Raw genomic sequence first — 24,467 nt, forward strand, 5'->3', positions numbered from 1 at the left:
GACCCCGCCTCGCGCGGCAGCCTGCGGATTGCGGCTGACCCCCCTGACACCGGCGCAGTGGAGAAAATGACTTCGCGGCAGCAAAAGTGTCTTCTTCCTCCCGTCACGTCACCTGCTCGCCCAAAACAAGCGTCTCCCTCTCACTCACCTCACCGCGCCGCTTCCATGACGAGGTGTCAGGGCGTTGCGTCAGTTTGGGCGTTGGGAAGAAAAAGGAGGTCACGTCTATGGTTAAGCGGGCTTTTAAACAGCTTAAAACATTCCCGGTGCCCCCCAGCATCCTTAGGTTCAGGGGCTGGGGGTGTCTTTGAGGCAGTCCCCCAGGACAGCAGATCCCTCGCCATCCCATTATTTAACTGCACGCAAGCCATGGGAAGGAGGGGAACGGGGAATTTCTTGCTGGGACTCCTTGCCACGCCAACTTTCCAGCACAACGGAAGAGAAGGGGCAAATTCCCACCCCCCAGGCCGAACCCCGCAGCAAGGAGGCTGCTGGATCGGGGCAGCATTTAAACGGGGGGCAGGTGAGGAAGGAGCAGAGCGAAAAGTGGTGGTACGGAGGGTGAGGAGGAAAACTCGTCCCCCGTGGGCTGGCTGCCCTCCTGGCTGCCAGGAGGCAGGAATTTCCCCCGCTCAGCACCAGCCCAGGTGAAACCGGTCCCTTTTAAGCAGTTTAGTCAGAAGCGCTGCCACATTCGCGGCTTTTCAAGTGTTTTTAAATCACTTACAAAAGCGGGATTAAACGATCAGGAATTCCATTTAATAGGACAAATAAAGAAATAACAATCTGCTCCATCGGCCCTGCGAAAGGCAGGTTTGATTTAAGGAAAAAAAAAAAAAAAGGGAAAAAAAAAGTATAAAAGAGGGAGAGAAAAAAGGGAAAGGGAGGTGGAAAAAAAGGATAATGTGTGTTTACTCAAGCAAAGAAAAAAATATTTAAGTGATGTAGGGGAGAAGATTGCGGTAACTAGTGAAGAATAACATCGTCTGCTTTGCTGTCAAATCACACAAGAATTTCAGTAATAGATTCTCATTCTGACACTCAATTCAATTCGAAGGTGATCCTGCTTTATCCCAACACATCAAATATTAAACACTCGTATTAGCCGGGGTGCCGTCGCCTTTCCTGGCTTAGAGGCGGCAGGAAGCTTTTCCCCCCACTTTCTCTCCCCCGCTGTAATATTCTCAATGTTATCTAAACATGCCTTCATACACCGGGGTTCCTTATCAAGCCCATTCGGGGAGGGAGTGGGGGGGGGCGTACTTAAAACGGTATTAGTTTGGGGGGCTTTTATTATTCTTATTTCCAAAGCTTTTCAATTTTGTGCGGAAACAGCTTAGAAAAAAAAAAAAAAAAGGAGGAGGAGGGAGGGGAGGCAGCGAGAGGGGGAGACAGAGCGCGGGAGCGAGGGAAAGTCTAAGAAAGGGAGAAGCAGCCAGCAGCTCTTGTTTGACTGATGCCTTTCAACAAGGGCAGTCTAGCTTGTCAAAGCCCGGGCTCGAGATGAATTGGCATATCTATTCAGCCTGCCTCTGGATGTCATGCAATACAGTTTCATATTCCCAGATAAGGCATGATAAGCAATTGCTGCCCTGACACCGACTCCATCCATCCCTGCCTTTCTCTGCGCGCATCCGGCTGCCTTGCAGAGCTCCGCTGGCGTTTGCACCGGCGCGGCACCCAAAGGGGCCTCCGAAATGACCACGTAAAGCTCCCAAACAGCACCCCGAACATTACCCCAGCCCACGGGAGGACAGGCCAGGCTTAAGGGAGAGCTGCAGAGGATGCAGCCTACCTGTGCGCGCTCTCCCCTCGCTGGGCAGGCAGCCCCCGGCACCACGTCGCTGGCTGTAGGGTCCCTGCAAAGCGCACGCATGCCCTAAAATTGTATGGCCGGTGGTGCTGCAGCACTGCCTCCGCACAGCTCGGAGAATCCCCTGCTGGGCTCTGGAGCTGCCATGGGAGAGCCGCTGCCTGCCCAAGCACCCTGCGGCACAGGCGGATAAAGCTTTGCTTCACAAAGGGAAACTGAGGCACGGGACGGTGCCTGGCCCTTCGGTGCACCCAGAGATACCCCTGAGCAGCCTGTCCGCCCACGTCCCAGCAATGCCACGCAACCGCCCGGCCGTAACCCCTCTTAGCCCCAGGAGGGGCAGGAGGGACCCTACAAGCAGCAGCAGCCCCGTGGGCAGGGTGCCCGCGGCCCCGCGGGATTAGCAGGCGCTGAGGCTTACGCAACGACGGCAGCGCCCGCGAGGCCGGAGTGTCAAAGTGCCAAGCAGTTTAGGCTTCACGTTTCTGTGTGTTTGAACACGAACAGCCTCCGCTTTGCTCCCAGGCTAAGGATTATCCTGGATAAAATGTTCTCGACTGCTGTGTGCTCCGCGGCTGGTGGCACGCTAGGTTAATGCCTCGGGGACCTGGGTCCGAGCCCTGGGTTTGGGCGCAAGGAAAACAAAGCCACAGGTCTGCGGGGCTGGGAGATAGGGCCGGGCGGGCAGCGCTGGCCTGGGAGACGGGAGAAGCAGGGCGCCCACGGGAGCAGCTCGAGCACCGGCCAGCAGGAGTGGGGGTCCGGTGGCCCAGCAGCACAACCCGGTGGGAACCAGGGGCTGAGCTGCATCGGGGGCATTTTTCCCTGCATCTTCAACAGTCCTCGCCCTGCCCTCGGGCTAGGGGCAGGCTGTTTGAGCAGGGCTGCCTGCTCTGCCATCCCTGCGTTTCTGGCTGAGAGCCGGGCTGGGTTATGCTGGTTTCTGGAAGCAGCTCCAAACACTGCTTCCAGCACGGAGATACACAGGCAGCTCCCGATCAGCACCTGGAAGGCAGAGCCCCAGCCGTGTCTGGCAGGCAGCTACCGGGCAGCAACCACCTGCACCTCACTCACCCCTCCTGTCCTGGCTCGCACCCTGCGGTGCCATCCCTGGGCACCACCCCGGCCCTGCAGGACCCCGCTGACCGAGGAAGCTGGGTGTAACACGAAGGCAAGGCCACGGACACGCTGCGTGGATGTCCACCCACTGCCACGTTCCCTGTCCAGGCAGCTGAGCGTGGGCCAGACGAATCCTCTTCGGCTGCTTCTGGGGAACCTCATGGCCAAGGCGGGGAAGGTGCCGCCGGCAGTGCTGGAGAACAGGCAGAGGTTGGCGCTGCCCCAAAATCAGACCCCCTGTCAGCCCCCGGAGACATGAACATGGAGAACAGCGTGACACTGCAGGCATCTCTCCTCCACGGATTTAGCTGGAGGTTACAGACCACCAAAGAGCTGTCGTTTTGCTGCATTATACAAACCCACAGTGTCCACTGATCTCCTCCTCCCCTTCCGGGGGCCACTCGCATGTGCCCACAGCCCCCCAAACACTCACCCCACAATCCAACCCCAGGCCTTTCCAAAGCAAAGCCGGCACCAAGCTCGCTGTCAAAACACCGCAGCCCTTCGGAAGGGGGTATTTTCCCCCCTCCATTTCTATTTTAACACACGCACACGCTCCTCTCTCCCTCGCTCGCTGTTTAATTTCCGTGTGAGAGGGAAGCAGGTGCCCGTGCTCCCGTGAGCTCTCCCTGCGCTAGTTTTTTTTTTCCCTTCTTGGATCCTGCCCCATTAGTTTAGTGCCCAGCCATCTGCGACGTCTCCTGTAATGCTGTCCCCCTTGTGTACCAGGGAGCTTTTCCATTAGCGCCTTTAATATTCTGACACCTTAGCGCAGGCTGCTATTACATTCAAACACTGATCGCCCTGTGAAATTACATCGCAGGGCTTGCTAAAATGGAATTGTGTATAATCAGGCTCCTCCATGCACTGTCAGTCCCATCACAAATACAACGTAAAGCAGGCTTATGGATGGGCTTAGCAGCTGCTACAAGTGTATTTTTTTTAATAGATGAAGTATCCCTTATTTAAAGCATTTCCTTAAGAAAAAAAAAAAAACAACCAACAGTGAAAGACAAATCAACAGCTGCCGCACGATGTTAACCATACCAGCGGTCTCTTAAAAACATGTTATTTACTAAGGTAGCTATCTGTTTATCTATAACTATATCAAACAGAGAAGGAGGGTGAGATAAAGATAGTTAAACAGACAGCCGAGGAGATATCTGCCGCTGGGAAATAATAGCTAAATAAAAAGTGCCATTATTTACTCCGCCGAGGGGAGGAGGGAGAGCCGGCGCCTTCCTCCCAGCGCCGCGCAGCCGCTCGCGTGCGGCACGGGGCTGCTTTGGAGGCTCCAGTTTATAGGGGCGGCCACACCGCGGCCCCAAACACGCCCCTCAACCTCCCCATAACCATGTCAGAGAAATCTGGGGAAAAAACAGCTCAGGATCCTGGTGCTGCATCTTTTTGGTGAGGCTGCAAACGTGGGGGAGGCGAGGGAGGGGATGGACGCAGGGTGCCGTGCTGGAGGCTTGCTCGGCAGGGCTGCCTTGCGCCCGTGCACAGGGTGAACGTGGCTCGAATTAAGGCAAAATCGGCTAAACGCTGCCACAAATCCAGCAGCCCGACCCTCGGAGGCTGTGGATCTCCCTCTGCCATGCAAGAGGGCCTGGGTGCACTCTGCAGGCGAGGCTGGTTTCCGCGTGCCGGCACGCAGGGGACCAGCTTCCCGGCCTTTTTTCCATTCCAGCTAAGGAAGCGATGGGTTACGGCAGAGGTATTTCGGGTGGATACAGGAATGATGCGTCAGAGAAAGGAGCTCTCGAGCTCCCTGGCTCGGAGTTGAAAGTGCTGCCCCTTACCATGCCCTAAAGGTTATTCTGCCTGTCTGCTGTGAAATGTGACGGTACGTTGCCTGCAGGGAGATTTCCTGAGGCGCCGTGACCCTTCTGCTATCTCCTCCGAGGAGCCTCGGCAGGAGCGATGAGATTGCAGCTCATTTCCACACACCTTGAAAGAGCCCGTCTGGATCAAACACGCCGGGAGCAGAAGGAGCACGTCGCTGCGACTCGTCCTCGCCGCCTAGCAGAGAGCCTGCTCCGGCTGAGACAGGCTGGGAAACAGCCCTACCCAAACACCGGCGCCCTCACGTTCCCCTTCACCCTGAACCAGGTCGGAAAAGCCAAAATATTGTATCGTTTCCCTGTGCGGGATCGGTTCTGCTTGGGAACCACCGAGTAAAAGCCAGCGGCAGAAAGGCTGCCCTCTGCAAAGGAGCAATCTGCTCTGTGCGAGCACCGACACGACATTTTGACTCCAGTTTTTGCAGTGCAAAACAAAGCCATTTGTCCAGGGCAGGCACGCGCACGCATCTCGGTGCACGGAGCTCCGGACATGTTCGGAGGGGACGCGTCTGGTGAGGGTTACGCTGTTGAGCCCAAACATGCCCGAAACGGAGGCGGTGGGACTCCAGAGGGCAGAGACCCACGGACGAGGAGCCAAGAGAAAAGCCGAGGGGAGGTGCAGGATGATTGCACCTTCATTCCCACCGCAGGGGCAAGACGAGGCAATGCACCCCTCCGTTATTTGTGCCCGGCATTTTCAAGGGCAGGTGCCCGCACGCCGGCAGCGAGGAGGGCTGCTGGGCGACCAGCAGGTTTGTCTCAGTGTTACAACCTGCTCTTGCAACCCAGGCCCTGGTGGACGGGAAAGAAATAAGAGAGTGCTCCTGCAGGACCTCCTCACCACATCTTGTGTTCGCTTACCACACGGCTCCGTGTGCTCACATCCTCCAGCTCCTGCGCTCCCACCCACCATGCCTTCCTGGGATGGAGCCGTGACCATCCCCAAACCTCACCTCCGGCACGACGCTGAGAAACCGGCCCACGCAGGACAGCCCAGAGGGGCACGGAAACACGTGCCCTGCAGCCTCCCACCTCCTCTCCCCAGACGGCGGACTCACAGGAGCGGAAAACAAGCTTTCACGTTTGGCACAGCACCAGCCCAACAGAGCCAGCACAGCCCCCGACTGCTCCGGCTCCGCAAGAACTGAGTCAAACAGAGTTTCTCAGCACTCCCACAAGATGCGAAGCCGCTCAGAGGGGACGGAGCTAGAAAAGCAGGAGAATACAATGCACAAGGCATCGCGGAAAAGATCAATAAAGATTACGAGGGCAGCGGCCGCGTCCCTTGCCCACGCCGGAGGCTCCCGTGGCGGCAGGGAGGGAACACCAAGGCGAGGTAACGAGGTGCCGGCGCCCGGGGACGACACCTCTCTAATCAAAGGCAGAGTTTACACTGGATCATCTAAGCAGCGGCTCTTCCTCGGGATTGTTGACTCAGGTCGGGGTTAAGGCCGAGGAGGCGAAAGCAGAGGCGCCGCTAAGAGCCCTGCTGGATGCAAACGGCAGGCAGCGCGCCTTGGCCAGCACGAGCAGGGGACAAAATTGAGGCTCCCCGCTTTCGGTAAAAGAGCAAACAAACGGGGACGATGCAGGGTTTGGGGAGCACGCCGGAGAAGAATCGATTTGGAGCAAGGTTAGGAAGGCGGAGAACAGAAGGGCCCAAGAGCAGGACGTGGCGAGGCCCTCAGAATGGAGGCGTGGGGGGATGAACCGGCTACGGCCAGGGAGGAGCTGGGGGGACCAGCACCGTGTTATGGTGCTGGGCAGGTCACGGAGGAGACCGTGACACTAGTGACAGATAATTCAGGACCTTGGGTCCCCAAGGCCTCAGCTGACGCCTCCCTGGGGACGACACAGCGGCCACCTCCGCCCTGCACCAGCCAGGGCCACCTCACCGAGCGTCCCCATCCCGTGCGGGTGCCAAAGCTCCGGCTGCAGCTGGAGGAAAGCAGAGAAGAGGCAGCGAGACGAAACGGCTCCCGGAGGAGAGCGGGTCTGCAGCAGAGGACCGAGGGGCCGGCATGTGACGGGGATGCTCAGGGACAGCCTGGCAGGTGCTTGGCCACGCTCAGCCCGGCTTTCCCGGCCGTGGAGCCGTGCCCGGCAGCCTGCCCACCGCCCGCCACCGTGCCAGCAGGGAGGGAGAGGCTGGTGCGGAACGAGGTGCCCCAATTAGCTCTCCGCTCATCTAATTACATCTCCGCTGGGAGAGCCGGAGCTGGAGAAAACGACACGGCTGCCTCCTTGACCACGCGCTCAACCTTTCCCGCCCGCGCCATTTTAGTTTTCAGATTTTAACTTGTGCTAGCTTTTTTGTAATATCTCGGCAGAGCTGCCCTGCCTGCAGCCCTCAGCTCCTCACCAGCGCAGGGCAACGTACGTACCCGCGCGCGCTCCCCGTGCCACGTCCCTGCACCCTGCTCAGGGAACCGGGGCTGCAAGCCACACACGTAAAGGGAGAGAACAAGGGGCACGGGGACGCAGAGGGAATGGGGGGACAGGGCACAGGCGGGTCCCCCTGCCCCACCGAGTGCCAGCGAGCCGGGCGAGCGCGCCTGCCCTCCCCGCAGCACCCCAGAGAGCCGGGAAACGAGCTTCCACCCAGCCCGCTGCCTGTAATCGCAGTCAGTCGGCGTGTGTGTTACGCTTGAGTTGATGGCTGGTGTTAAATTCAATGCCTTGAGTATCGATTTCCTCGCACATCCAGGACTTTGTTAAAGGGTTAGCCGTGAACCGAGATCAAAGGGAGGTTAACTCGTTTCTCCGAAGTGGGAAAGCAGACCTCCAGCAAAACCAGGCTCCGGGTCCCCTCCGCAGAGGATGCTCTCTGCATGTTGTTAGCTATCCCCGCCGTCTCGAAAGCCAGATAAAGCCACAAAGCTGCCTCAAAGCGGGGAGATAAAATGATCCTGACAACTTCCCACGCACCCCAAAGCCATTATGAGCGCACGCCAGGGACCGGCAGCACGGGCCAGCACAGGACACGTCCCCTCTCCCCGGGGAACCGGTCCCCTCGCTCAACCCAGGAGGAGAGGGTGAGCCGAGTCACCGCCACCGCACCCCAAGCAAGGGGACTGAGAGGGGGGGAACCCACCAAGAAGACCTGGGGCTGTCCCGGAGCTTGGGAAGGCACAGGGCTGCTCGCCAGGTGACAAGGACACCTCCCCTGGAGCTCACACTGCCATCAGCACCACCTCAACCTCTGGGGCTCGCTCTCTTACTCCGTTTTACCCTGCTCCTTTCCTTCCTTGCCCAATATTAAGTAATTTTGGCACTGACGGCATCCACATCAGCAGGTTTTGCCAAGGCAGTAAGAGTTAAGCGCACAAATAGCAGGACACTTGGCTTTACCTCCTGAATTTTTAAGGGACGGAGGCAGGGAAAGAGGCATGGGAGACAATCAGGAACGGTTATCACTAGTATTAATGAACGCCCAGAGGCACCTGGAAAGAAGCATCCATTTCAGACGAACATCTGTCAGCACTCAGAGGTAACATTTCTGAAGTAGCAAGGCACTCAGGAGCCTACATTGCACCGATGTCGATGTCCTGGGAGGCTTAAGCACCCACGTACGAGATTTCCGACAACAGGCCCCGTGTCCCCTAAGTCATCAGGGCACCAACCCCATTTCTCAACCCCTCTCCTCCTCCCCAAGGAACTGTTTACAGCCCAGCCCAGCCTTCCAGAAGCCACGCTGTCCTTCAGACACGCTCGTGGGCTTTAACAGCACCAAATCTTCCACTCCGTGGTGGCCCCATGACCTGTCCCCACTTCCCCGAGGAGCCACGCAGCTTCACCTGCAGACAACGCAGCGCGTTCCGCCACCCCACCAAAATTAAAACCAAACCCCAAACCAAACCAGCAGCGCTGCTGGTATTTCAAACCACCAGTCCCGCTGGTATTTCCCCTGTGCTGCAGCACCTGTAGGGACGAGAGACCCATCACAGCCCATCTTGGTGGCCAAACCCCATTTTCTTCCCGTGTGCCCATAGCCGTGGATGAAGAGGGATCTCCACGTGCGATAAACAGGCACTCCCCCACCCCAAACTCCTGCCACCCAGCAGCTGATTTGTTTTTAAGTGAAAGCTTTATGCCGAAGTGCTTGGGGAATATCAGTGCCCAGCATACCAAGCGCTGAAGATTTCACTTAAACTCTCAGCATCTGTGTATCTCAACTAAATTAAGCTATTTGCTATAAAAGAGCACAATGACAGTAATGGAATAATAACAGCATTAATAAAACACAACAATCCTCGAATGAGAAGCGGACGCATCAGCTAGCTGCAACCAAGAGAAGAAGGCTATTTTAAAATCACACACAAAAACCATCTGGGGGTGGAGAAAACCAACAAAAGCTCCGAAACTCAGAGGTCAGACTGAAATTATGTTTTTAACCTCGAAAGAAAGATGCCAGGCAGAGCGCTCCCACACCGGCTGGAAATGAATTTCCACAGCTCCCAGCAAAACGAGGGCTTAAAATGGGAAGGCTGAAAATTTCCAGGGGGGGGCTCCACGAAATGGGGGTGGGAGCAGGCTTAACAGGGAATCAAAAGGCTGTCAAGAAAGGCCTGTCTGATAGAGAAATGCCCCACGAAGCGTCGGCAAGGTGTGTAACCCAGCTCCTGGGACAGACCCAAGGGAGCCAAGCCAGCGCCGGGGGCCAGATGCTGGGACATCGTTATGTGGACATCCGGATGTCTCGAGCTCACCACGCTGCCATTTCCTTCCTGGTTGGAAACATCGCCTTCACTTCAGCCACATATTCTTCCTCACGCTTCGTTTTGGGTGAGGTTGAGGTTAAACCTTCAGTTTCGTGGTGACCTGCGCCCTGTTTTTGCAGGGGGAGCAATTAATGCACACTGAGCATGTCGTGCTGCATCTCCAAGGTCTCCCATCCCACCCAGAGGGAACACCCCACCCCGACTGGCCTCGTGGGGACGCGAGGATGGGCGAGCGTCCTTTCCCTGGAAGGGACGGAGGGGAGGGGACGAAAGGAAAGGACACCTCTGTGCTCACCACTGTTCAATGTTCAACATCGGCAGCTGAGAGACCCAAGGCTCCAAAAAAGCCAGAATTAGGCAGAAAGTGGAGAGCACCCTCTTCAGGTCTACGTGCCTTTTAAGAAGGAGCAATGTGGGGCTGGCAGGTCGCTTGGGAAGCAGTCCTAATGCCCAGGCTCACGTGCTGCAAGATGGCTACAAGCCTTCTGGGCACAGGACCCTAATGCCAGCCCCCCGTCTTGAACCCTACGCAGAGGGTTTCAACTTGGCTGACCCACCGGAGAGCACTCCCGACTCGACCCTTTCCAAATTCCTCCAGAGAAAAAGCCAAAGCAGCACTTGCCCCAGATTCGAGCAGGCTGCAAGTTTCTTTGTTTTCATTACAATTTTCTCTTTTTTTTTTTTTTTTTTTTAGCCATTTCTGTTCTGCCCCCCGGAGGTGCTCCTGTGATTGAATGAAACACGACCCCAGGCTCCAATAAGTGTATTTCAATTACATCTGTCACCATGTAACAATGTAATGATATATCATGTGATATTAAATCCATGGTAATCATATCAGCGATTTTTTTAATAGTGCACTAATCACATTATTACATCTCAATAATTAACAACAGAAGGCCTAAAAACCTGGATACAAAGAGGAAAGCTCAATGGGTCCTCGGCTCTTGCCCGGGAGAGGCCCAGAGCGGAGCAGGATGGTGCAGGAGGTGCTGCCACGAGCACAGCGTGGCGAGGGGCAAATCTCCATGCAATGGCGCAGGAGTTTTGTACCAGCAGCACTGCGCAGTGCAGCCAAGACTAGGCTCCCCCCAAGCCCCGGACTAAAGGAGAAGCAGGTATTTTGGAGCCAGAAGCAGACACTTTGCACGTCCCACCTCGCCTGGCATTGCTCTCTTCTGCCCTGCTGCTCCTGCACCTCCACCTTTCCTCCAGCAAACCAGCCCCTCTGGTCCAGAAGGCGTCTTGCAAAGCGTGCCCTCCTGCAGCTCTCAGCGGTCATCTCAGAGGCTGTACAAAAGCACTCCAGAACGAAAGAAGCATTTTCGAGGTACCTTGGAAATGAGACAGCAATCCTCCCGACCCGTCCTTACCAGGCTGCAGGAAGAATGACGTTTTTCCTCTCCCCTTGCACCTGGAAACCAAGCGCCCCTGCCTCACGGGGGGCTGCGAGGCTGATTTCTGCAGCAAAACCAATCTCAGCTTGGAGCTGAAAAACGGTGAGGATGCCTCGGAGGGACAGGGATCCTCTGGGTCCCAGCCTCTGCCCCAGGCTCTCACCGAGGTGCAGCACACAGCTTTGTGCGAGCAGCTCGCTCCCCGCAGCCGCTGCAGCCTGCCCCAGTTAAATTTAGGCTTGCAGGGGTCTGGAAAGCAAAACGTAACGTGCCTGAATCCTCACCCCTCTCCCTCCACATGCAGGGTGAGGATGAGGAACAGGGCAGGTGGCAGGGAGCTGCCCCCAGGCGCCGCGGGCAGAGCGCTTGGGCATGGGGATCCCGCGGCGCCCCGTCCCCGGCTGTGCTGGAGCTTCCTTCCAGGTGCAGCCCGGTCAATCCGGCAGTTTCCACATCACAAGCTGATCTGAAGAGAGCCTCATTAGCTTGCCTTCAAGTTCCAGCCAAGCACTTAGCTCTTAAAGACGGGATTTAAGAAATATTTGACTGATCATTTCTCTCCTCATTTAGTTTGGCTGCTCTGAACCAATTCAACCTGTGAAGTTGAAACAGTGGGAACGGGAGGAAATGTAAGTGCAGGCAGCCACACCACGTCCCCGCTCCCCCTCCGGCTCTTCCCAAAGGGCCGGATCCTTCCCAAAGGGCTGCCACGAGTGCCCACAAGGGCATCTCCCAGCCCCGAAGGGCGGCCAGCTCTTCCTTCCCACTGCAGGACAGGCATCTGGGGGGACCGTTCGCTCTCTGGCGTCCAGACAAGCTTCTGCTGTGCTTGAAGCGCAGTGCAGCATCCCCCAGTTACGAACAAGGGACGGAGACAGGGATGAGCCAGCCAGGATTAACAGCACCAACATCTCCAACAGACCCAGTACGGGACATCCCCGTGTCCTCTTCCTTGCACGCCTTTCTCCTGTCGAGGGCAGGCAGGACAGACGGATGCCTCGCTGGCCAAGGCAGCGCAGTTGGACTTTCTCTCCTTCCCCCCTCCCTTCTTTCCTTCCTTCCTTTTTTTTTTTTTTTTTAATTTTGTCTCGGAAGCCACGATCCTTTAAAGATGTGCACGTCTCATTAGCTCTACCTTGACAATCATTACCGTTGCTGCAAATGCAGGAGGAGAGCTCAGCCCGAGCGTGGGGGAGTCCATTACCTCCTAGTTAAAGGGACACCGACAACTCCGGGCTGCCCGCGGCCCCACTCCGCCTTCCAAGCAGGGTCTCCCCGGCACGCCGCTGCTCCCCGTCCTGCACTAATCCCCTGCTTAACCTGGGTGAGAAGCAAAGCTGGTGGGGATGTGTGGTCCTGCAGCCACTGCCAGGCTCGCGGTGCTCCCCCGGCGGGGCTGTACGGGCAGCACCATGCCCCGAGCCCTGCCAGGCGCAGGGTGTCCCTTCGCAACACGCTGCACGTGGACCTCACACACCCACAGCTCGCTGCAGCAGATGCTCACTCCTAGGCTGGACCACAGGATCTGAGCCTAGCCATGAAGCAAGCAGCTAGCCCAAACGCCCACGGCAGAAGCCACAGCACTGGCTGGGGTGAGGACCACCAAGAGGGTCCTAGGGCAGGGCACGGTCCCCATGCCTGGTGGCACAGCTGCACCAGGGACAGCACGAGGGTGGCGAGCTGCGTGTTCACGAACCAGCTTCTGGGGACAGCTCTGCCTGGCTGTCCCCGGAATCTGCTTTGCCCCCCCACGGAGCTCGGACCTGATTTATGTCGTGCAAGCGCAGTACGCCTCATTTAGGAGCTTTCAGGGCAAAGAGCCCCGTGCAACTTTCGATCCACTACCCCCTTGCCTCCTTCCAGCCCCGCTGGGGCTGCCTTTCAAGCCCGCTACAACCTTAGGAGGCAAATGCAGCCCGGAGCAGCCTTAGAGAGATGATCCTGCTCCTTTGTGGCCGGCAGGACGGGAGCTGTGCTGCAGCCACGGCATCTCCCTGCTGCTCTCCGCAGAGCCGCGGCAGGAGACAATACCACGGGCCGTGCTTCCGAGCCGCGCTGCGAGGAAGGCTCCTACCTACACACGAGGCTGTCCAAGAACTTGACAGGACTCCGTTTGAAAAAGATGTTGAAAGAAATGATCTCTTTAAGTGCAATGGGAGATATTTGTCTCTGATTTACCCTTGGCTTTTTGCTCTGGTTCAGGTAGGAGCGGTGTGGGATGGCTGGCAGATCTGAGAGCATGGCACGCCCCAGCGGGCAAAGCGAGCAGTGCGGAGGAAGGCGCGAGTCAGTTTGGAGTGCTCCCCATTTATCAAACTCACGCAGCCCGCCAGCAGAGCGAGTCTTTCTATCATTACAGCTCTCAAAATCCGATTCATACCACTAATCCTGCCTTCATTCTCCCAGATTAATAACATCTCTTTCAACCTTCACAGTGTGATAAATAGACAAAGAGAGAACAAAAGGAGAAACAGAAGTGAGAGAAAGAGCCAGAGCAACTCCACATAATAAAGAGAACCAAGAAAGGGGAAAGAAAAAAAAAAAAAAGGGAAAAGAAAAGGGAAAGAAAGAAGCCGGCACACTTGACTCTGCCATTTACTTTAGCAGATTCTCACCAAGAGCTCCCTGCGATCTTGAAAGAATGTAAAACATTGCTCAGAGGAAAGGCTCGTTAGCCACTCCGACCAGCCCGGGTTTGCTGGAAATCTTTTCACTTGCAGCCTCGGCTGAGGCCAGCGCTGACTTTGGTGCTTCCTTGTCCTGCTCCTTCCCAGATGAGCAGAGGCAAAGCCCCCAGCACGTGCCCGCTCTGCCTGCAGCGGCTTCTCGGAGGGGACAGAGGGGGCACGGCCGGCGTTGCTCCAGGGGTGCCCCAGCAGCCCAGCGAGCCCCAGGCGCGCCGGCACACCTGCTGCAGGCGAGAGGTGCCCCCTCCCCAGCGCTGCCCCGCTCTGGCTCTTTCGGAAAGAACCGAGCCCCAGGAGAAGCCCATCCTGCAGCCCCACGCCTCGCAAAGGCATCCAGCCCTCCGGCCGTGGGGCAGCTGGATGGAGACGTTCAGCCACCCCCTCCCCGCAGCCTTCCCCCGTTCAGCTCTTCCACTTTGCCACGCCGTGCTGAGCGCTCCGTGCAACTGCTGAATTATTTTAATAATTAAATGTTTATCGGCACATTCTCCCCATATCGCTTCCAGACCTGCCTAATTTCCTTTCCGCTGAGTGCCTTCCCTCGGCTCGGTCTTTCCATAGGATGCACACCTGCAAAGCATTTCCTGCACACCTCTGCTCCCCCCGCAAGCACAATCCCCCCGGAGCCCACAGGCAACAAGGATGCTGCTCTCTTATGGCTCCGCATCCACAGCCCCCGTGCAGAGGCTGGGCTGGGTTGTGTTTCTTCTTTTTTTTCTTTTTTTCCCCCCCTTTTCTTTTAAACTGTTCCATATTACTCCAGGCTTTGAAGTACAGAGAAAAGCAACACTCAGTGTGCCTTTTTTTTTCAAGCTACCTTTATCAGAGCAAATCTTTTCCTTCTCCGCTGTGTTGCTGGAGATAGATATCAAGCAAAAAGAAAGTCTCCTCTTCTAACAATGGATTTCCCTTCCCTTCTGAACTTCAAATAGAAAACTCTTATCTACAGCCACAGTTGACCAGAAGAAGAAAAGAAAAGAAAACAGACATATGAACTGAACCCGGGCTCTCTTTCTATTTACTCAAAAAGGCTGTGCTGGGTTCTTCACAGGGAGATGCTCTCACCGTGTTTATAGCACACACATTTACTCACTTCACTCGCTATCCCACCGCCACGGCAACGCGCCCTCTTCTCCCCCAGGATGACTCTCCTCTGCTCCACGCACCCTCCGAAATCTCGTCTTCGCTCAGGCACCAGGAACCACGCGGCACGACAAAGCCTGCCCCTAAAGCTGGGGGCTGCAAGAGCTCTTCCAGCTCAGCTAAGGGTAACGGCAGCGATGCCCCTGGCCCTATAAAGCATCGCTTCCACGTAGCGAGAGAGAGCTCCTTAAGACGGCAGGACGGATTGCGGGTCCGGCCTTGCTGGCTCTTGGTGCACAGGACAGCAGCCCGAGCCCAGCCACGTTCACGCCCGGCACCAACCGGCTCCGCTGCACGTTTCCAGAGGTCTCTAAGAAAGGCGGCAGCCTGATCCTCCTCAGGTCTGGGTCTCTCTTCAGAGACCCGGCCCGCGAGGGGACCCCCGCCAAAAGGGCTCGCTGCTGGAACAGGAGCGGGAGGCAATCCATCGGGCACAGAGGGCTGGAAGCTCTCCAGATCGTTTTCCATTAGAAATAAGGAGTCTCTTTAACCGAAAGTCCCACCGCAGGCACCCTCTCCCCTTCCAACCCGTACACGGCAGAAGCCCTGAACCCTGCTGCTGCCCAGCACCACCCCTCTGCAGCTCCGGGAGCTCCGAGGCAGCCCGGGCGAGGAGAGCCCAGCCCCAGGTGCCCAGCAGCCTCTCCTCCAGGTCCCCCGCAGACTTTTCCATCATCCCCTTAAGGTTGAACTGCACAAAAGCCCCTGGTGCTCTTCCCTCGGGGCAGCCCGGGTGTTGCAGAAGGCTCCTTCCTCCCCGTGGAGCCACGACGGGGAGACCCACCAGCCCGAGCACCTTCTCCTCCAGCTGCCCGGTGACAGATGCCCAGCCGTCGGAACCGGGGGACTGGCGGAGCACCGCCATAGTGCTTTATAATTCCCGCTCCTCTCCTCCCTCCTCGACGGCTCCCGGGAGAGGCGTGATGATGGACGGTGCCATAAGTGACTGTTTCCAATCGAGGGAATGTAAGTAATGACAGCTGACGGCATTCCTGGAACATGCGGGCGCCGCCGGCCGCCGTGCCACGCCACAGCTCAAGGGAGAGGAGGCCGGGGCGGGGAGACTCGGACAGGGGTGGGGGAAGAGGAGCCCCAAGAGGCTGTCCCCAAACTGGCAGCAAATAACTCGTCCCATCAGTTTGTGAACTGGGCAGGAGCCAAGGGGAGGTGGGTAGTGTGCATCTCGTGGAGAAAATCCTCCTGGGCTGCAGCAGAGCTGGACACCACCGTATCTCTCTCTAGTGTCACTCGGGACTATTGTGCACCTGGTCCTTGGGAAGTGGGGTCTTGCCCGGTCCCTCAAGGTTTGGGAAGACTTTTCTCGCCCCTTGCTCCCCCAAACCAGCACAGACTGCCATGAAATGGGAGCATGAAGTCAGTACGCTGCAGCTGGCTTTGCACCGGCAGCACGCGGGCGGGTGTACGGAGACACAGAGGGACAACACCGTGCAAGCCCATAGCTGCCTTCCTCTCCCACAGCCTCAAAATTAGCAGGCAAATTTAACATGCAGAGAAGCGACCGATTAATAACCCAGCATTGACTTAAGAAGACCTTGAATAATACATAGTGCTTGTACACGGAAGGGGAAAAAGTCAAGTCCTTCTGCTTGTCAAGTGTATCCGCCTCCCGACGCTCCACAAGAAAACCTCTCCGCAAGGCAGCCACAGCTTTAAGCATCTCTTCAGCAATGCCTTTTGCAAAGATTAATGGTAAAACTTCGTGCCAAGTGAGGCTGGCAGTTGGACAGTTCCAAGTATGGTGTTGTTTTAAATGCAATTAGCGCTGCTCATTAATGGAGTCCCTAAAGCTGCCAAGGAGAAGAGGCTGAGCCCCCGCAGCCCACAGCGAGGTGCCACGTTCAGGCAGGTGACCACGTTGGCCACGCTGATGGGTGAGAGGAAGGGTCTTACCACGAGGGAACCAACCTCTTCTCCACCCTGCAATCCTCCCAGCAACTCGGTCAAGGAGAAGTCAGCCCCAAGCAGACCAAAGACTGACTGAAGCTCAGCTGCAGGTGCTGGGCTCCACGGCACACCGACGGCAGACGAAGCTAGGAGCAGACCCTTCCCTTCCCCAGCCTGATTTCGGCCTCTATTGTTTGGTGCTGGTTTTGGTGTGAGTCACCGAGCAGTGGCATCAGCATCCCTGAGTGGGGCTCTCTGCTAAATAAAGATGGCTGGAGAAAAACGTGTCCCCTTTTGGGAATACTGCAGAAGAGAACGAGCAGAAAGCCGGAGTTTACCTGGACAACAGCCACTATTTATGTGCCGGGGCTACGCACACAATGCCCATTGTGAGAGAAGGTGGGGTTTGTGTAAGATCAGTGAAATACCGTGAATCTCAAATGCCTTCGTTTTGGAGTCAGGGCGAGGAGCTCTGAATAGCGTCAACCGCAGAGGCTGCCACCGGCTGATCTGACTCTGGTGGCTGAGTCCCCCTTCGGTGCCGCCAGCCCACGAGGGTGCTGCACGGCTCGAACGCCCGCAAAGCCATCTGAGAAGACTCACAAACCAGCCTCGTGGCTGAAGGCTGGGATCAGGAGAGACGAGACCACATTTCTGTTCCGATCTCTGATGAGGAATCACGGCAAAATCTTCTAACCCACCGGTGCCTCGGTATCCCCACGGTGATAAGCGGTGAGCATTAGGAGCCTAAATTTCTTCATGTATTTAAAGAGCTTTAGCACCTCGTGCCTGAAGACCGAAGGACCATCGCTACACAAAACATGCGCTGTGTAAGATATGAGGCTGGAAGGCATTTAAAAAAGCAGCCACCCTGTGTAAAACACAAGGGAGATGCAAGAAGGAAACACGATTTGTCTTTTTCAGATGTAAATGAGCGCCAGCCAGAAGCAGAGATCCAAACGCACACTTTTAGCACTGAAAAGTGCTTCTGCAAAGGGGACCGAGAGAAAAACGTGTTAAACAGGCTCTGAGTTTGATTTCCAGAGTAATAAGCACAGAAACGGAGCCCAAAGAAAAAGATCCGTATTAGCAAGCAAATCCAATCATTCAAATACTAACGAAGAGACACCCAGGCCGGTGCAGAACTATTCCCGGAGAGAAGTTTGCCTCCCCAGCCCTTGCACACCCTGCAGTGGCTCAATGGAAGAATACTTAAGAAGTTGCAACTTTGGTTATACTGTGTAAAAAGCCCCTGAAATGCGACATCATTTACTCTTCTGTGCTATTGCTCAGCAGAGCTAATAAATCTTGCATGAGCAGAGCTGATTCTAATTTTCTAATATGAAAAGGCATTTGGATAGAGAGAGAGGGGAAGATAAAAGTGATTGAATCTCCAATAGCCCAGCGTCGGTGACAGGAAACATCCTGACGCGGACCCCAAGGAAGAATGGCTCCCCCTCCTCCCCGCCCCACATCCCATTCTCCCTGCTTGCTGCTCGCCGTGCCTCCGTCTCCCCTATCGACGGGACGTGCCTTTAAACGCGGTTAAACAAGTTATCATTTCTGCCTTCTGATCAATCTGAATTTTCAGGACGATTACCCCCGTAAGCAGCGATCGCTCGCGGCGGCCCCGCGGATCCCTCGCCGAGGCCGTCGTGCTTCCCCTGCTAACACCACCTCGAAGGGTGCAGGGCTGTGAAGGCCACTTCGAGGAACGCCTGGCGGAAAAAATCAGCCGGGGGAATTCAAAAGGGACGTTGTGCCCAGTATCCGTGGCCCAACCCAGCGGGGGGGGACCAGGGACCTGCTGGAGGTGTCATCAAAACGTGAACTGATCCAGCTAAACCAACGGACCTGCCACCCACCAACGCCACCTATGTAAGAGCTACCCGTTCCCAGCACTAACTGCTCCTCACGAAGCTAATAAAGCCCGTTCCCAATTAGAGACTGAAACTATCGGAAGGAGGAGAGGCAGGTTTTAACAACATCTAAAGGGGTGGGGTTTAGATTTGGGGGTTTATGTATTTTCCCATCAGAAAATATTTAGTATCACCAAAAAAACCCTGGCACTGACACAAAGCAAACCCCCTTCCCCAAGAGGGCGTAACTGATGCTGGCCCTCCGAGGATGTGGCTCCCCCGAGGCCCCTCTCACCACCACGGGAACGTGGCCCCAAATAGTTAGAAGCCCCGATGACAGAGGTTTGGCTGGCAGAGGAGGCTCAGCACCCCTGCTCTTGCAGGAGCACCGCTAGATGTCCGCAGGGTCGTGGTGCACGCGCAGCCCCCCGGGGCAAGGAGCACACGGCTCCCACCTGCACATCGCTCCGTGCTACTCCCTTCTCTGTCTTACGGGCTTCCCCGGTCCTTAAGACGTGGCTCTGTCCATAAAACAGCTCGGCCAGATCCTCGCACCCCTTCCTCGGGGCACCCAGGCACCGTTGGGTCTCCCTGAACAGCTGCTGCAGGCGGAGGCTGCGCCCAGGCTCGGCACCTCTGCGCCAGCAGCAGGGAGCTTCGGGAGAGCAAAACCCCCGCTGGAGAGCAGCTGAGCTGCCGCTGGGGAAGGCAGCGGGGTGGCAGCGGGGTGCTTTCACCATCCTGCCCAGCAGCTCGGGCTGGCAGCGAGCAGCAGGGGCAGCGCCAGGTGAGGCTGGCGGGCCAGCTGCCTCCGCGGGCTGCTGGCTGGGGGAGCTCTCCGAAAGGCACCGGTATTTCACCGGCTATTTTACATGCAGAATTGCCGATCAAAGCTATCCCCACTGTGTACTCCAGAGCAATAAAAATAAAAAAAAAAACCCACAAGAAGAATTCTTTAGGCGGGTAATGGGCATTTTATTCCTTTTTATGACACTAAACATAGGCAGCTGGCATAATTACACCACAATAAAGGCATAATGTGCACCTAGCAGAACAAACTCATACTTTTGATAATTAGGCAGAGCAAACACAGTCTGGGATTCAATCAAACAGCTTCACCGTCTCCTGGATCTGTCGGAGCCCCCATGCCCGTGGCGTGGTGGCCCCGTGCTGGATTTCGGGGGCCCCACGGGGAATGCTGAGCAAGCAGAGCATTACCCGAGAGCCCTCCCGCATGGCAGTGATGGACACTGAGCTCCGCCGCTTACAGCAGAGGCACAGGATGGGTGCACGCAGCTCCCGGGAGGCAGCTGGAGATGGTGCGGGGCAGAGCACCCCAGCAGGACACCAGTCGCCTTCCTGGTTGGCACTGGGGATGGATCCGGGGGCCACGAGGTCACGTGCAGGATCTACAGCTTGAGCTTGAAGAGTGACCCCACTGGCAGGGCTGCAGCAGATTCTCTTCCAGAATCATACCTGGCGTGATGGCAAAGGGAGGCCAGAACACCGAGAGATGCAGAGCTCCTGTGGGCTGGGCAGCTCCGCTGGGGCAGGCTCCAGGAGCTGGAAGGGGTGAGCAGAGGCATGGGGACAGCCCTCTGCAGCACGGACCTTGGCCAAACGCAGCCAGCGGGGACGAGTCCAGAGGGAAGCCGTTCCCTTCGCCACAAGGCCAGGGCAGAAGGGAACGTCCCAGCCTGGCTCAAAGACCCTCACCAGCAGAAGGGGCCGGGCTGGACCTGCTGGAGGCTGGCGAGTTGCTGTCTGAAGGCTTTGTGCTCCCATCGGTGCCGGCAGCCCGGCTCACCTGCAGGCCAGCCTCCTACAAACCACAGCAGCAGGCAGCAAGCGAGCTCCTCCGGCAGCTCCAGGCATCCAGGTGGGACAGCTCTTCCCCGAGCGAGGAGCCCAGCCAAGGCGGAGATCCTAAATGATCTCTAAAATATTAATAGCATCAATCAGAGCCAGGCTGACAGAGGTTACAACGCCGGGAAAGCAGAGAGAGCAGGCTTTCCTCAAGTTGGCACAAATCCACACGCTAAATATCCACAGTTTGTTTAAAAAGAATAAAACAAAATGGATGTCCCATGCCTGTTCCTTCCAGCGTCACGTGAAAAGTCTTCCAACGGCCCGGAGGGAGCCTCAGCCTGGCCGCAGGTCCTCTGCACGTCTCCAGATGACACCGCTACCTCCAGCTCCTCCTGAAGGCATCCCACCTCCTCCTCTGGGGAAAAAGGGGCTTCATTCTCCCACCTCTCAGCATGAAGGAGAAAAATTCTTGCCGTGACGCTCCTTCAGGACATTACAGTTTATTTTGCAGCATTGAAGACGTAGCGTGGAAACAGAGACCTCCCGTTTGGCAGCGTGCATCGCCGTGCTGCTGGGCTCCAGGGGGTGCAGCCTGCCGGCAGGTCCCACGGCTCTGCGAGAGGTCGCTGCTCATCCCAGGCAGAGACCCCCACAACTGCTGCAGCGAGCAGCCCCAGGCACCCAGTGTGGGGTGGGATGAACGGGGGAAGAGCAGGGGCAGGGAGAAAAGGCAGGAAGTTGCAGCAGGCAGAGCCCACGTGAAAACACCTTCAGAAAGGCACCTGCTGCCCGGACATGGGACGTGGCATGCCCCGAGCTGTACTGAGTCTTGGACCAAATCAGCCCTGGCCAAACGGAGCGCTGAGATTTCATCTCTGCGCCACCAAAACCCTCTGGGGACGCTGTGGGATGGCTCTTGGCGAGGCTCAGGCTTCGGGGTGATCAGAGCTTCCCTCCCCAGCGGGCCACAAAATAGGAGAAGGAGTTTACGCCTAGCTGGGGGCAACAGATTAGGCTGTCTCCTAACCAAAAGCAGGTCATACCTACAGCCTTCCTCATCAAGCCCCCACGACAGATCCAGTCCACGGGCTGCCTGAAAGAGCTCGAGCAAGGAAACCTGCAAGCGGGAGAGTGAAAGCCAGGATGGAGCCAGGAGTGCGGTGCCAGCATGGGGGAAGGGAGGCAGGAGATTCTTAATCCCAACTGTGAAAGCAACTTGCTTAGTAGCCTTGGGACTCTGAGAGATTTAATTAATTAATTTAATGAGTGTGAAGTGCTGTACGTTATTAATACACGAATTCCACTACAGTATCTCCCACCTCCCAGTTCAGCATCTCTTGCTGCTTTGCGTCAAGCCCACAGGATGCAAATCCAAGCCGGGGCATGGCTCCGTGCAAATGGGGCCCAGGCTGCGTACCCACACTTCTCTAGCAGCAACAAAGCCCTATCCCTTTCAGCAGAACAGTGCACCAGGAATACCTGACACAGGAAAAGCTACTTCTACTTGCCAGCAAGCCCTCGGCATTCGCCAGCAGTTCCATGCCAAGCAGAGGGAGGAGGGCGCAGGAGCAGGTTGGTGCTGCCTCTCCCCTCCCCATGTTTCAGAATCCTGTTTGGATCAAGCAAGGAGAGCTGGACGGGATGAGGCAAGGCAGGCTCCGCTGGGCTCTGGCCAGCCAGGAGGAGGAGGAACAGGCCTTCCTGGAAGGCCAGCACACGCCAGGAGCTACTTAAGGCATGCCAGCCCATGGGAAAAGCATCCTACGCAGCAGAGAGCGCGCGCAACTCCCGGGCTCTACTGCAAAGCCAGCGCCTGATGCTGATGATGGAGGCAGCAGCCACTGTCCCTCCTGTAGCCACGCTGGCTCTGTAGAACAACGAGGACCACGCCAGTGAACGTCCTAATCCCCAGGGCTAGCAAATCTGATTAACCCCTCACCCCTCCTCTGGAGAACTACACAGGGCCACTGCCATGCCCCTCCATGGAGCTCCTGTCCTTTAAATGCAAAGGAAGAGGGCACAGCTCCTTTCCCGGGCATCGGGCAGCCGTGCTGGTGCTCCCACAAAGCTCCAGCTGCAGGGCTGGGACGTAGGGATGCTCTGCCCCCTTGCCTGACCCCCAGGACTGCGGGGAAGGCCGTGCTTCACACGCCGTGCCTTCGCCTCCGCGCTTCTCCCGGCCAGGAATGCAGCACACGTTGCAGGATTATTGTAAAACATGCCCTGCCTGTAATCCCTTCTCCTCCTGCCTTGCTCCGGCACTGACTGCAGGGAGGCTGGGCCAGGCCGGGGCTCGGGCTGCCTCCTGCAACGCCAGGGCACGCGGAAGGCTCCGGTGTCTCCGGCTGACCCCACAACTCCCGCACGCCCGGCGGTTTAACCTCCACAGCAGCGCGCACGGAGCCAGATGGGAAGCAGGAGGCTCCTGGGTGCCGTGGCCAGACGTTCACATCCCGCAGCCCGGCAGTACGGCACACGCAGCGGGACGGGCGGCACGCCGGGGCTCAGCAGCTGCCTCTCCGCCTTTCGCCCGCAGGCTGCGGCGGTGACGTGCGTGCGGAGCCGCAGCCACCGACCTGCCTCCGACTGCCTGCGCGGGGATGCTCTGGGCAAACCAGCCAGCACCACGCACCCGGCAAACCGCTGCTTACAATCCCGCCTAGCAGATAAAACTTTAGCCCTGGTTAAAAACAAAACAAAACAAAATCGACAAATTCTGCTTTCGTTTTTGTGCAGTACCTGCAGGCTGACGCAGGCCAAGCAATGTAATTGTTGCAGTTTCTCCTGAATCATCGCTTTCCTGCCTTATCTGAGAGCTCTCTGCATCAGGAGAGGAGAGGGGAGCGTACCCAGCACCCAATACAGCCGTCCCTGCCCTGCATGCCTTGGGTGCGACCCCTCCGAGTGTCACCAACGAGGCAGGGCAGTCCCAAGGCAAGCAGACAGCCCGTGCCCAAGTGCCAGGGAGCAGGAAGGGACAAGCCATCACCCACACCGCCTGCCTGCCTCAAGGCAGGACCAGCTCCACCCAAACCAGCCCCATCGGATCCTTGAGAGGCTATTTTTCCACTCCAGAAGCACCCCTGGAAATCTTGAGCAAACACAGATTTGAAGACGGAGGACAAACCAAGCTGGGAGAGAAACAACCTCTCCTCCGAGGACCGAGAGCTGTGCCCACTGTGCTCTGCAGCAAGAGACCCACCGCACAAATCCCCACCTCCAGCCTAAAGGCTGGGACTAGGCTCCAAGAAATTGCCCAGGAAAAAAAAGAGAGCTATGTCATAGCTTTAATACCAAGGGAGAGTTTTAACATCATAGGAGATTCCCTGATGGTGTGATGCTGTGATATGAACACAAGCTAAACCACAGGCAGGACAGGTATGGGAAGGAAGGACGGAAGGAAGGACATTCCAGAAAGAGCTGTCCCATTAACAGGACTGAAATGCCGAAACGTCCCCTTGGCACTGTAACAGCTCTGAATGGCCTCCACACAACAGGACCTTGCCACAGGTTGTCTTTACACACCCAGGGAAGTCTAAACGACAGCGATGGAGGAACAGGAGGCACGTGCCCAGCTCACAGCCCTCTGCTACGCAGGAGTTTGGCAGCGAGAAGGGTGCTCTTTCATACAGTTGCAGATTTTATGGCCAAAAGGAATTATTAAACTAATCCTTTATTTTGCAAGCCGGGAAACGTAGCTCCTTTCTGGGGAGCCAAGCCCAAGAAATGGCATTAACCCTCCTGGGATCACTGCTTTCCCGTCCACTCCCTGAAAAGTTCATGCAGACACATGCTCCACCGAAAATTGCTCCTGTGCTTTTAGGATGCAATAGATAAAAAAAAAATAATAATAAAAATTAAAAAAAAAAAAGGAGGGAAAGACAAAGCCATTCTGATTTAGTCGAAGATGAACATTGCTCCTTCCTGCCCTCCTGGGACGGGCATGCACGTTACCGTGCGAGTCATCCAGACCCAGTGAAGCCTCCAGGCTGCAACCAGAGCCTGTCTCAGCTGTAGCAAGCCCAGCTCCTGAGACCGCAAGAGAAGGCAATGAAATGCGAGGCTGGGATCATTACTTTGAGACTATCAGCCCGTGCCACTGAGCCAAAGCCTGTTATACTGACATGGGTCCGTGCCACCCCAGCAGCAGAGATCATTCTCCATCTCCGC

General features: G+C 56.7%; 1 protein-coding gene across 6 annotated transcripts in view; it reads right to left on the reverse strand.

The window, feature by feature from the left end:
* Window positions 1-24,467, reverse strand: part of ERI3 (ERI1 exoribonuclease family member 3) — a 118,444-nt gene that overhangs the window by 37,054 nt on the left and 56,923 nt on the right. Inside the window, exon 7 of one of the 6 annotated variants that reach the window (XM_040566406.1) lies at window positions 19,447-20,710. The exons of 3 other annotated variants lie outside the window; for them this stretch is intronic. In XM_040566406.1, coding sequence (XP_040422340.1) covers window positions 20,546-20,710 — 165 coding nt within the window. In that variant the 3' untranslated portion in view covers window positions 19,447-20,545. Of the gene's footprint in view, window positions 1-19,446; window positions 20,956-24,467 lie in introns of those variants that run through there. 2 more of the 6 variants (XM_040566407.1, XM_040566402.1) reach the window with 2 other exon arrangements.

The sequence above is a fragment of the Cygnus olor genome, chromosome 8 (genome assembly GCF_009769625.2).
Source record: "Cygnus olor isolate bCygOlo1 chromosome 8, bCygOlo1.pri.v2, whole genome shotgun sequence".
NCBI lineage: Eukaryota > Metazoa > Chordata > Aves > Anseriformes > Anatidae > Cygnus > Cygnus olor.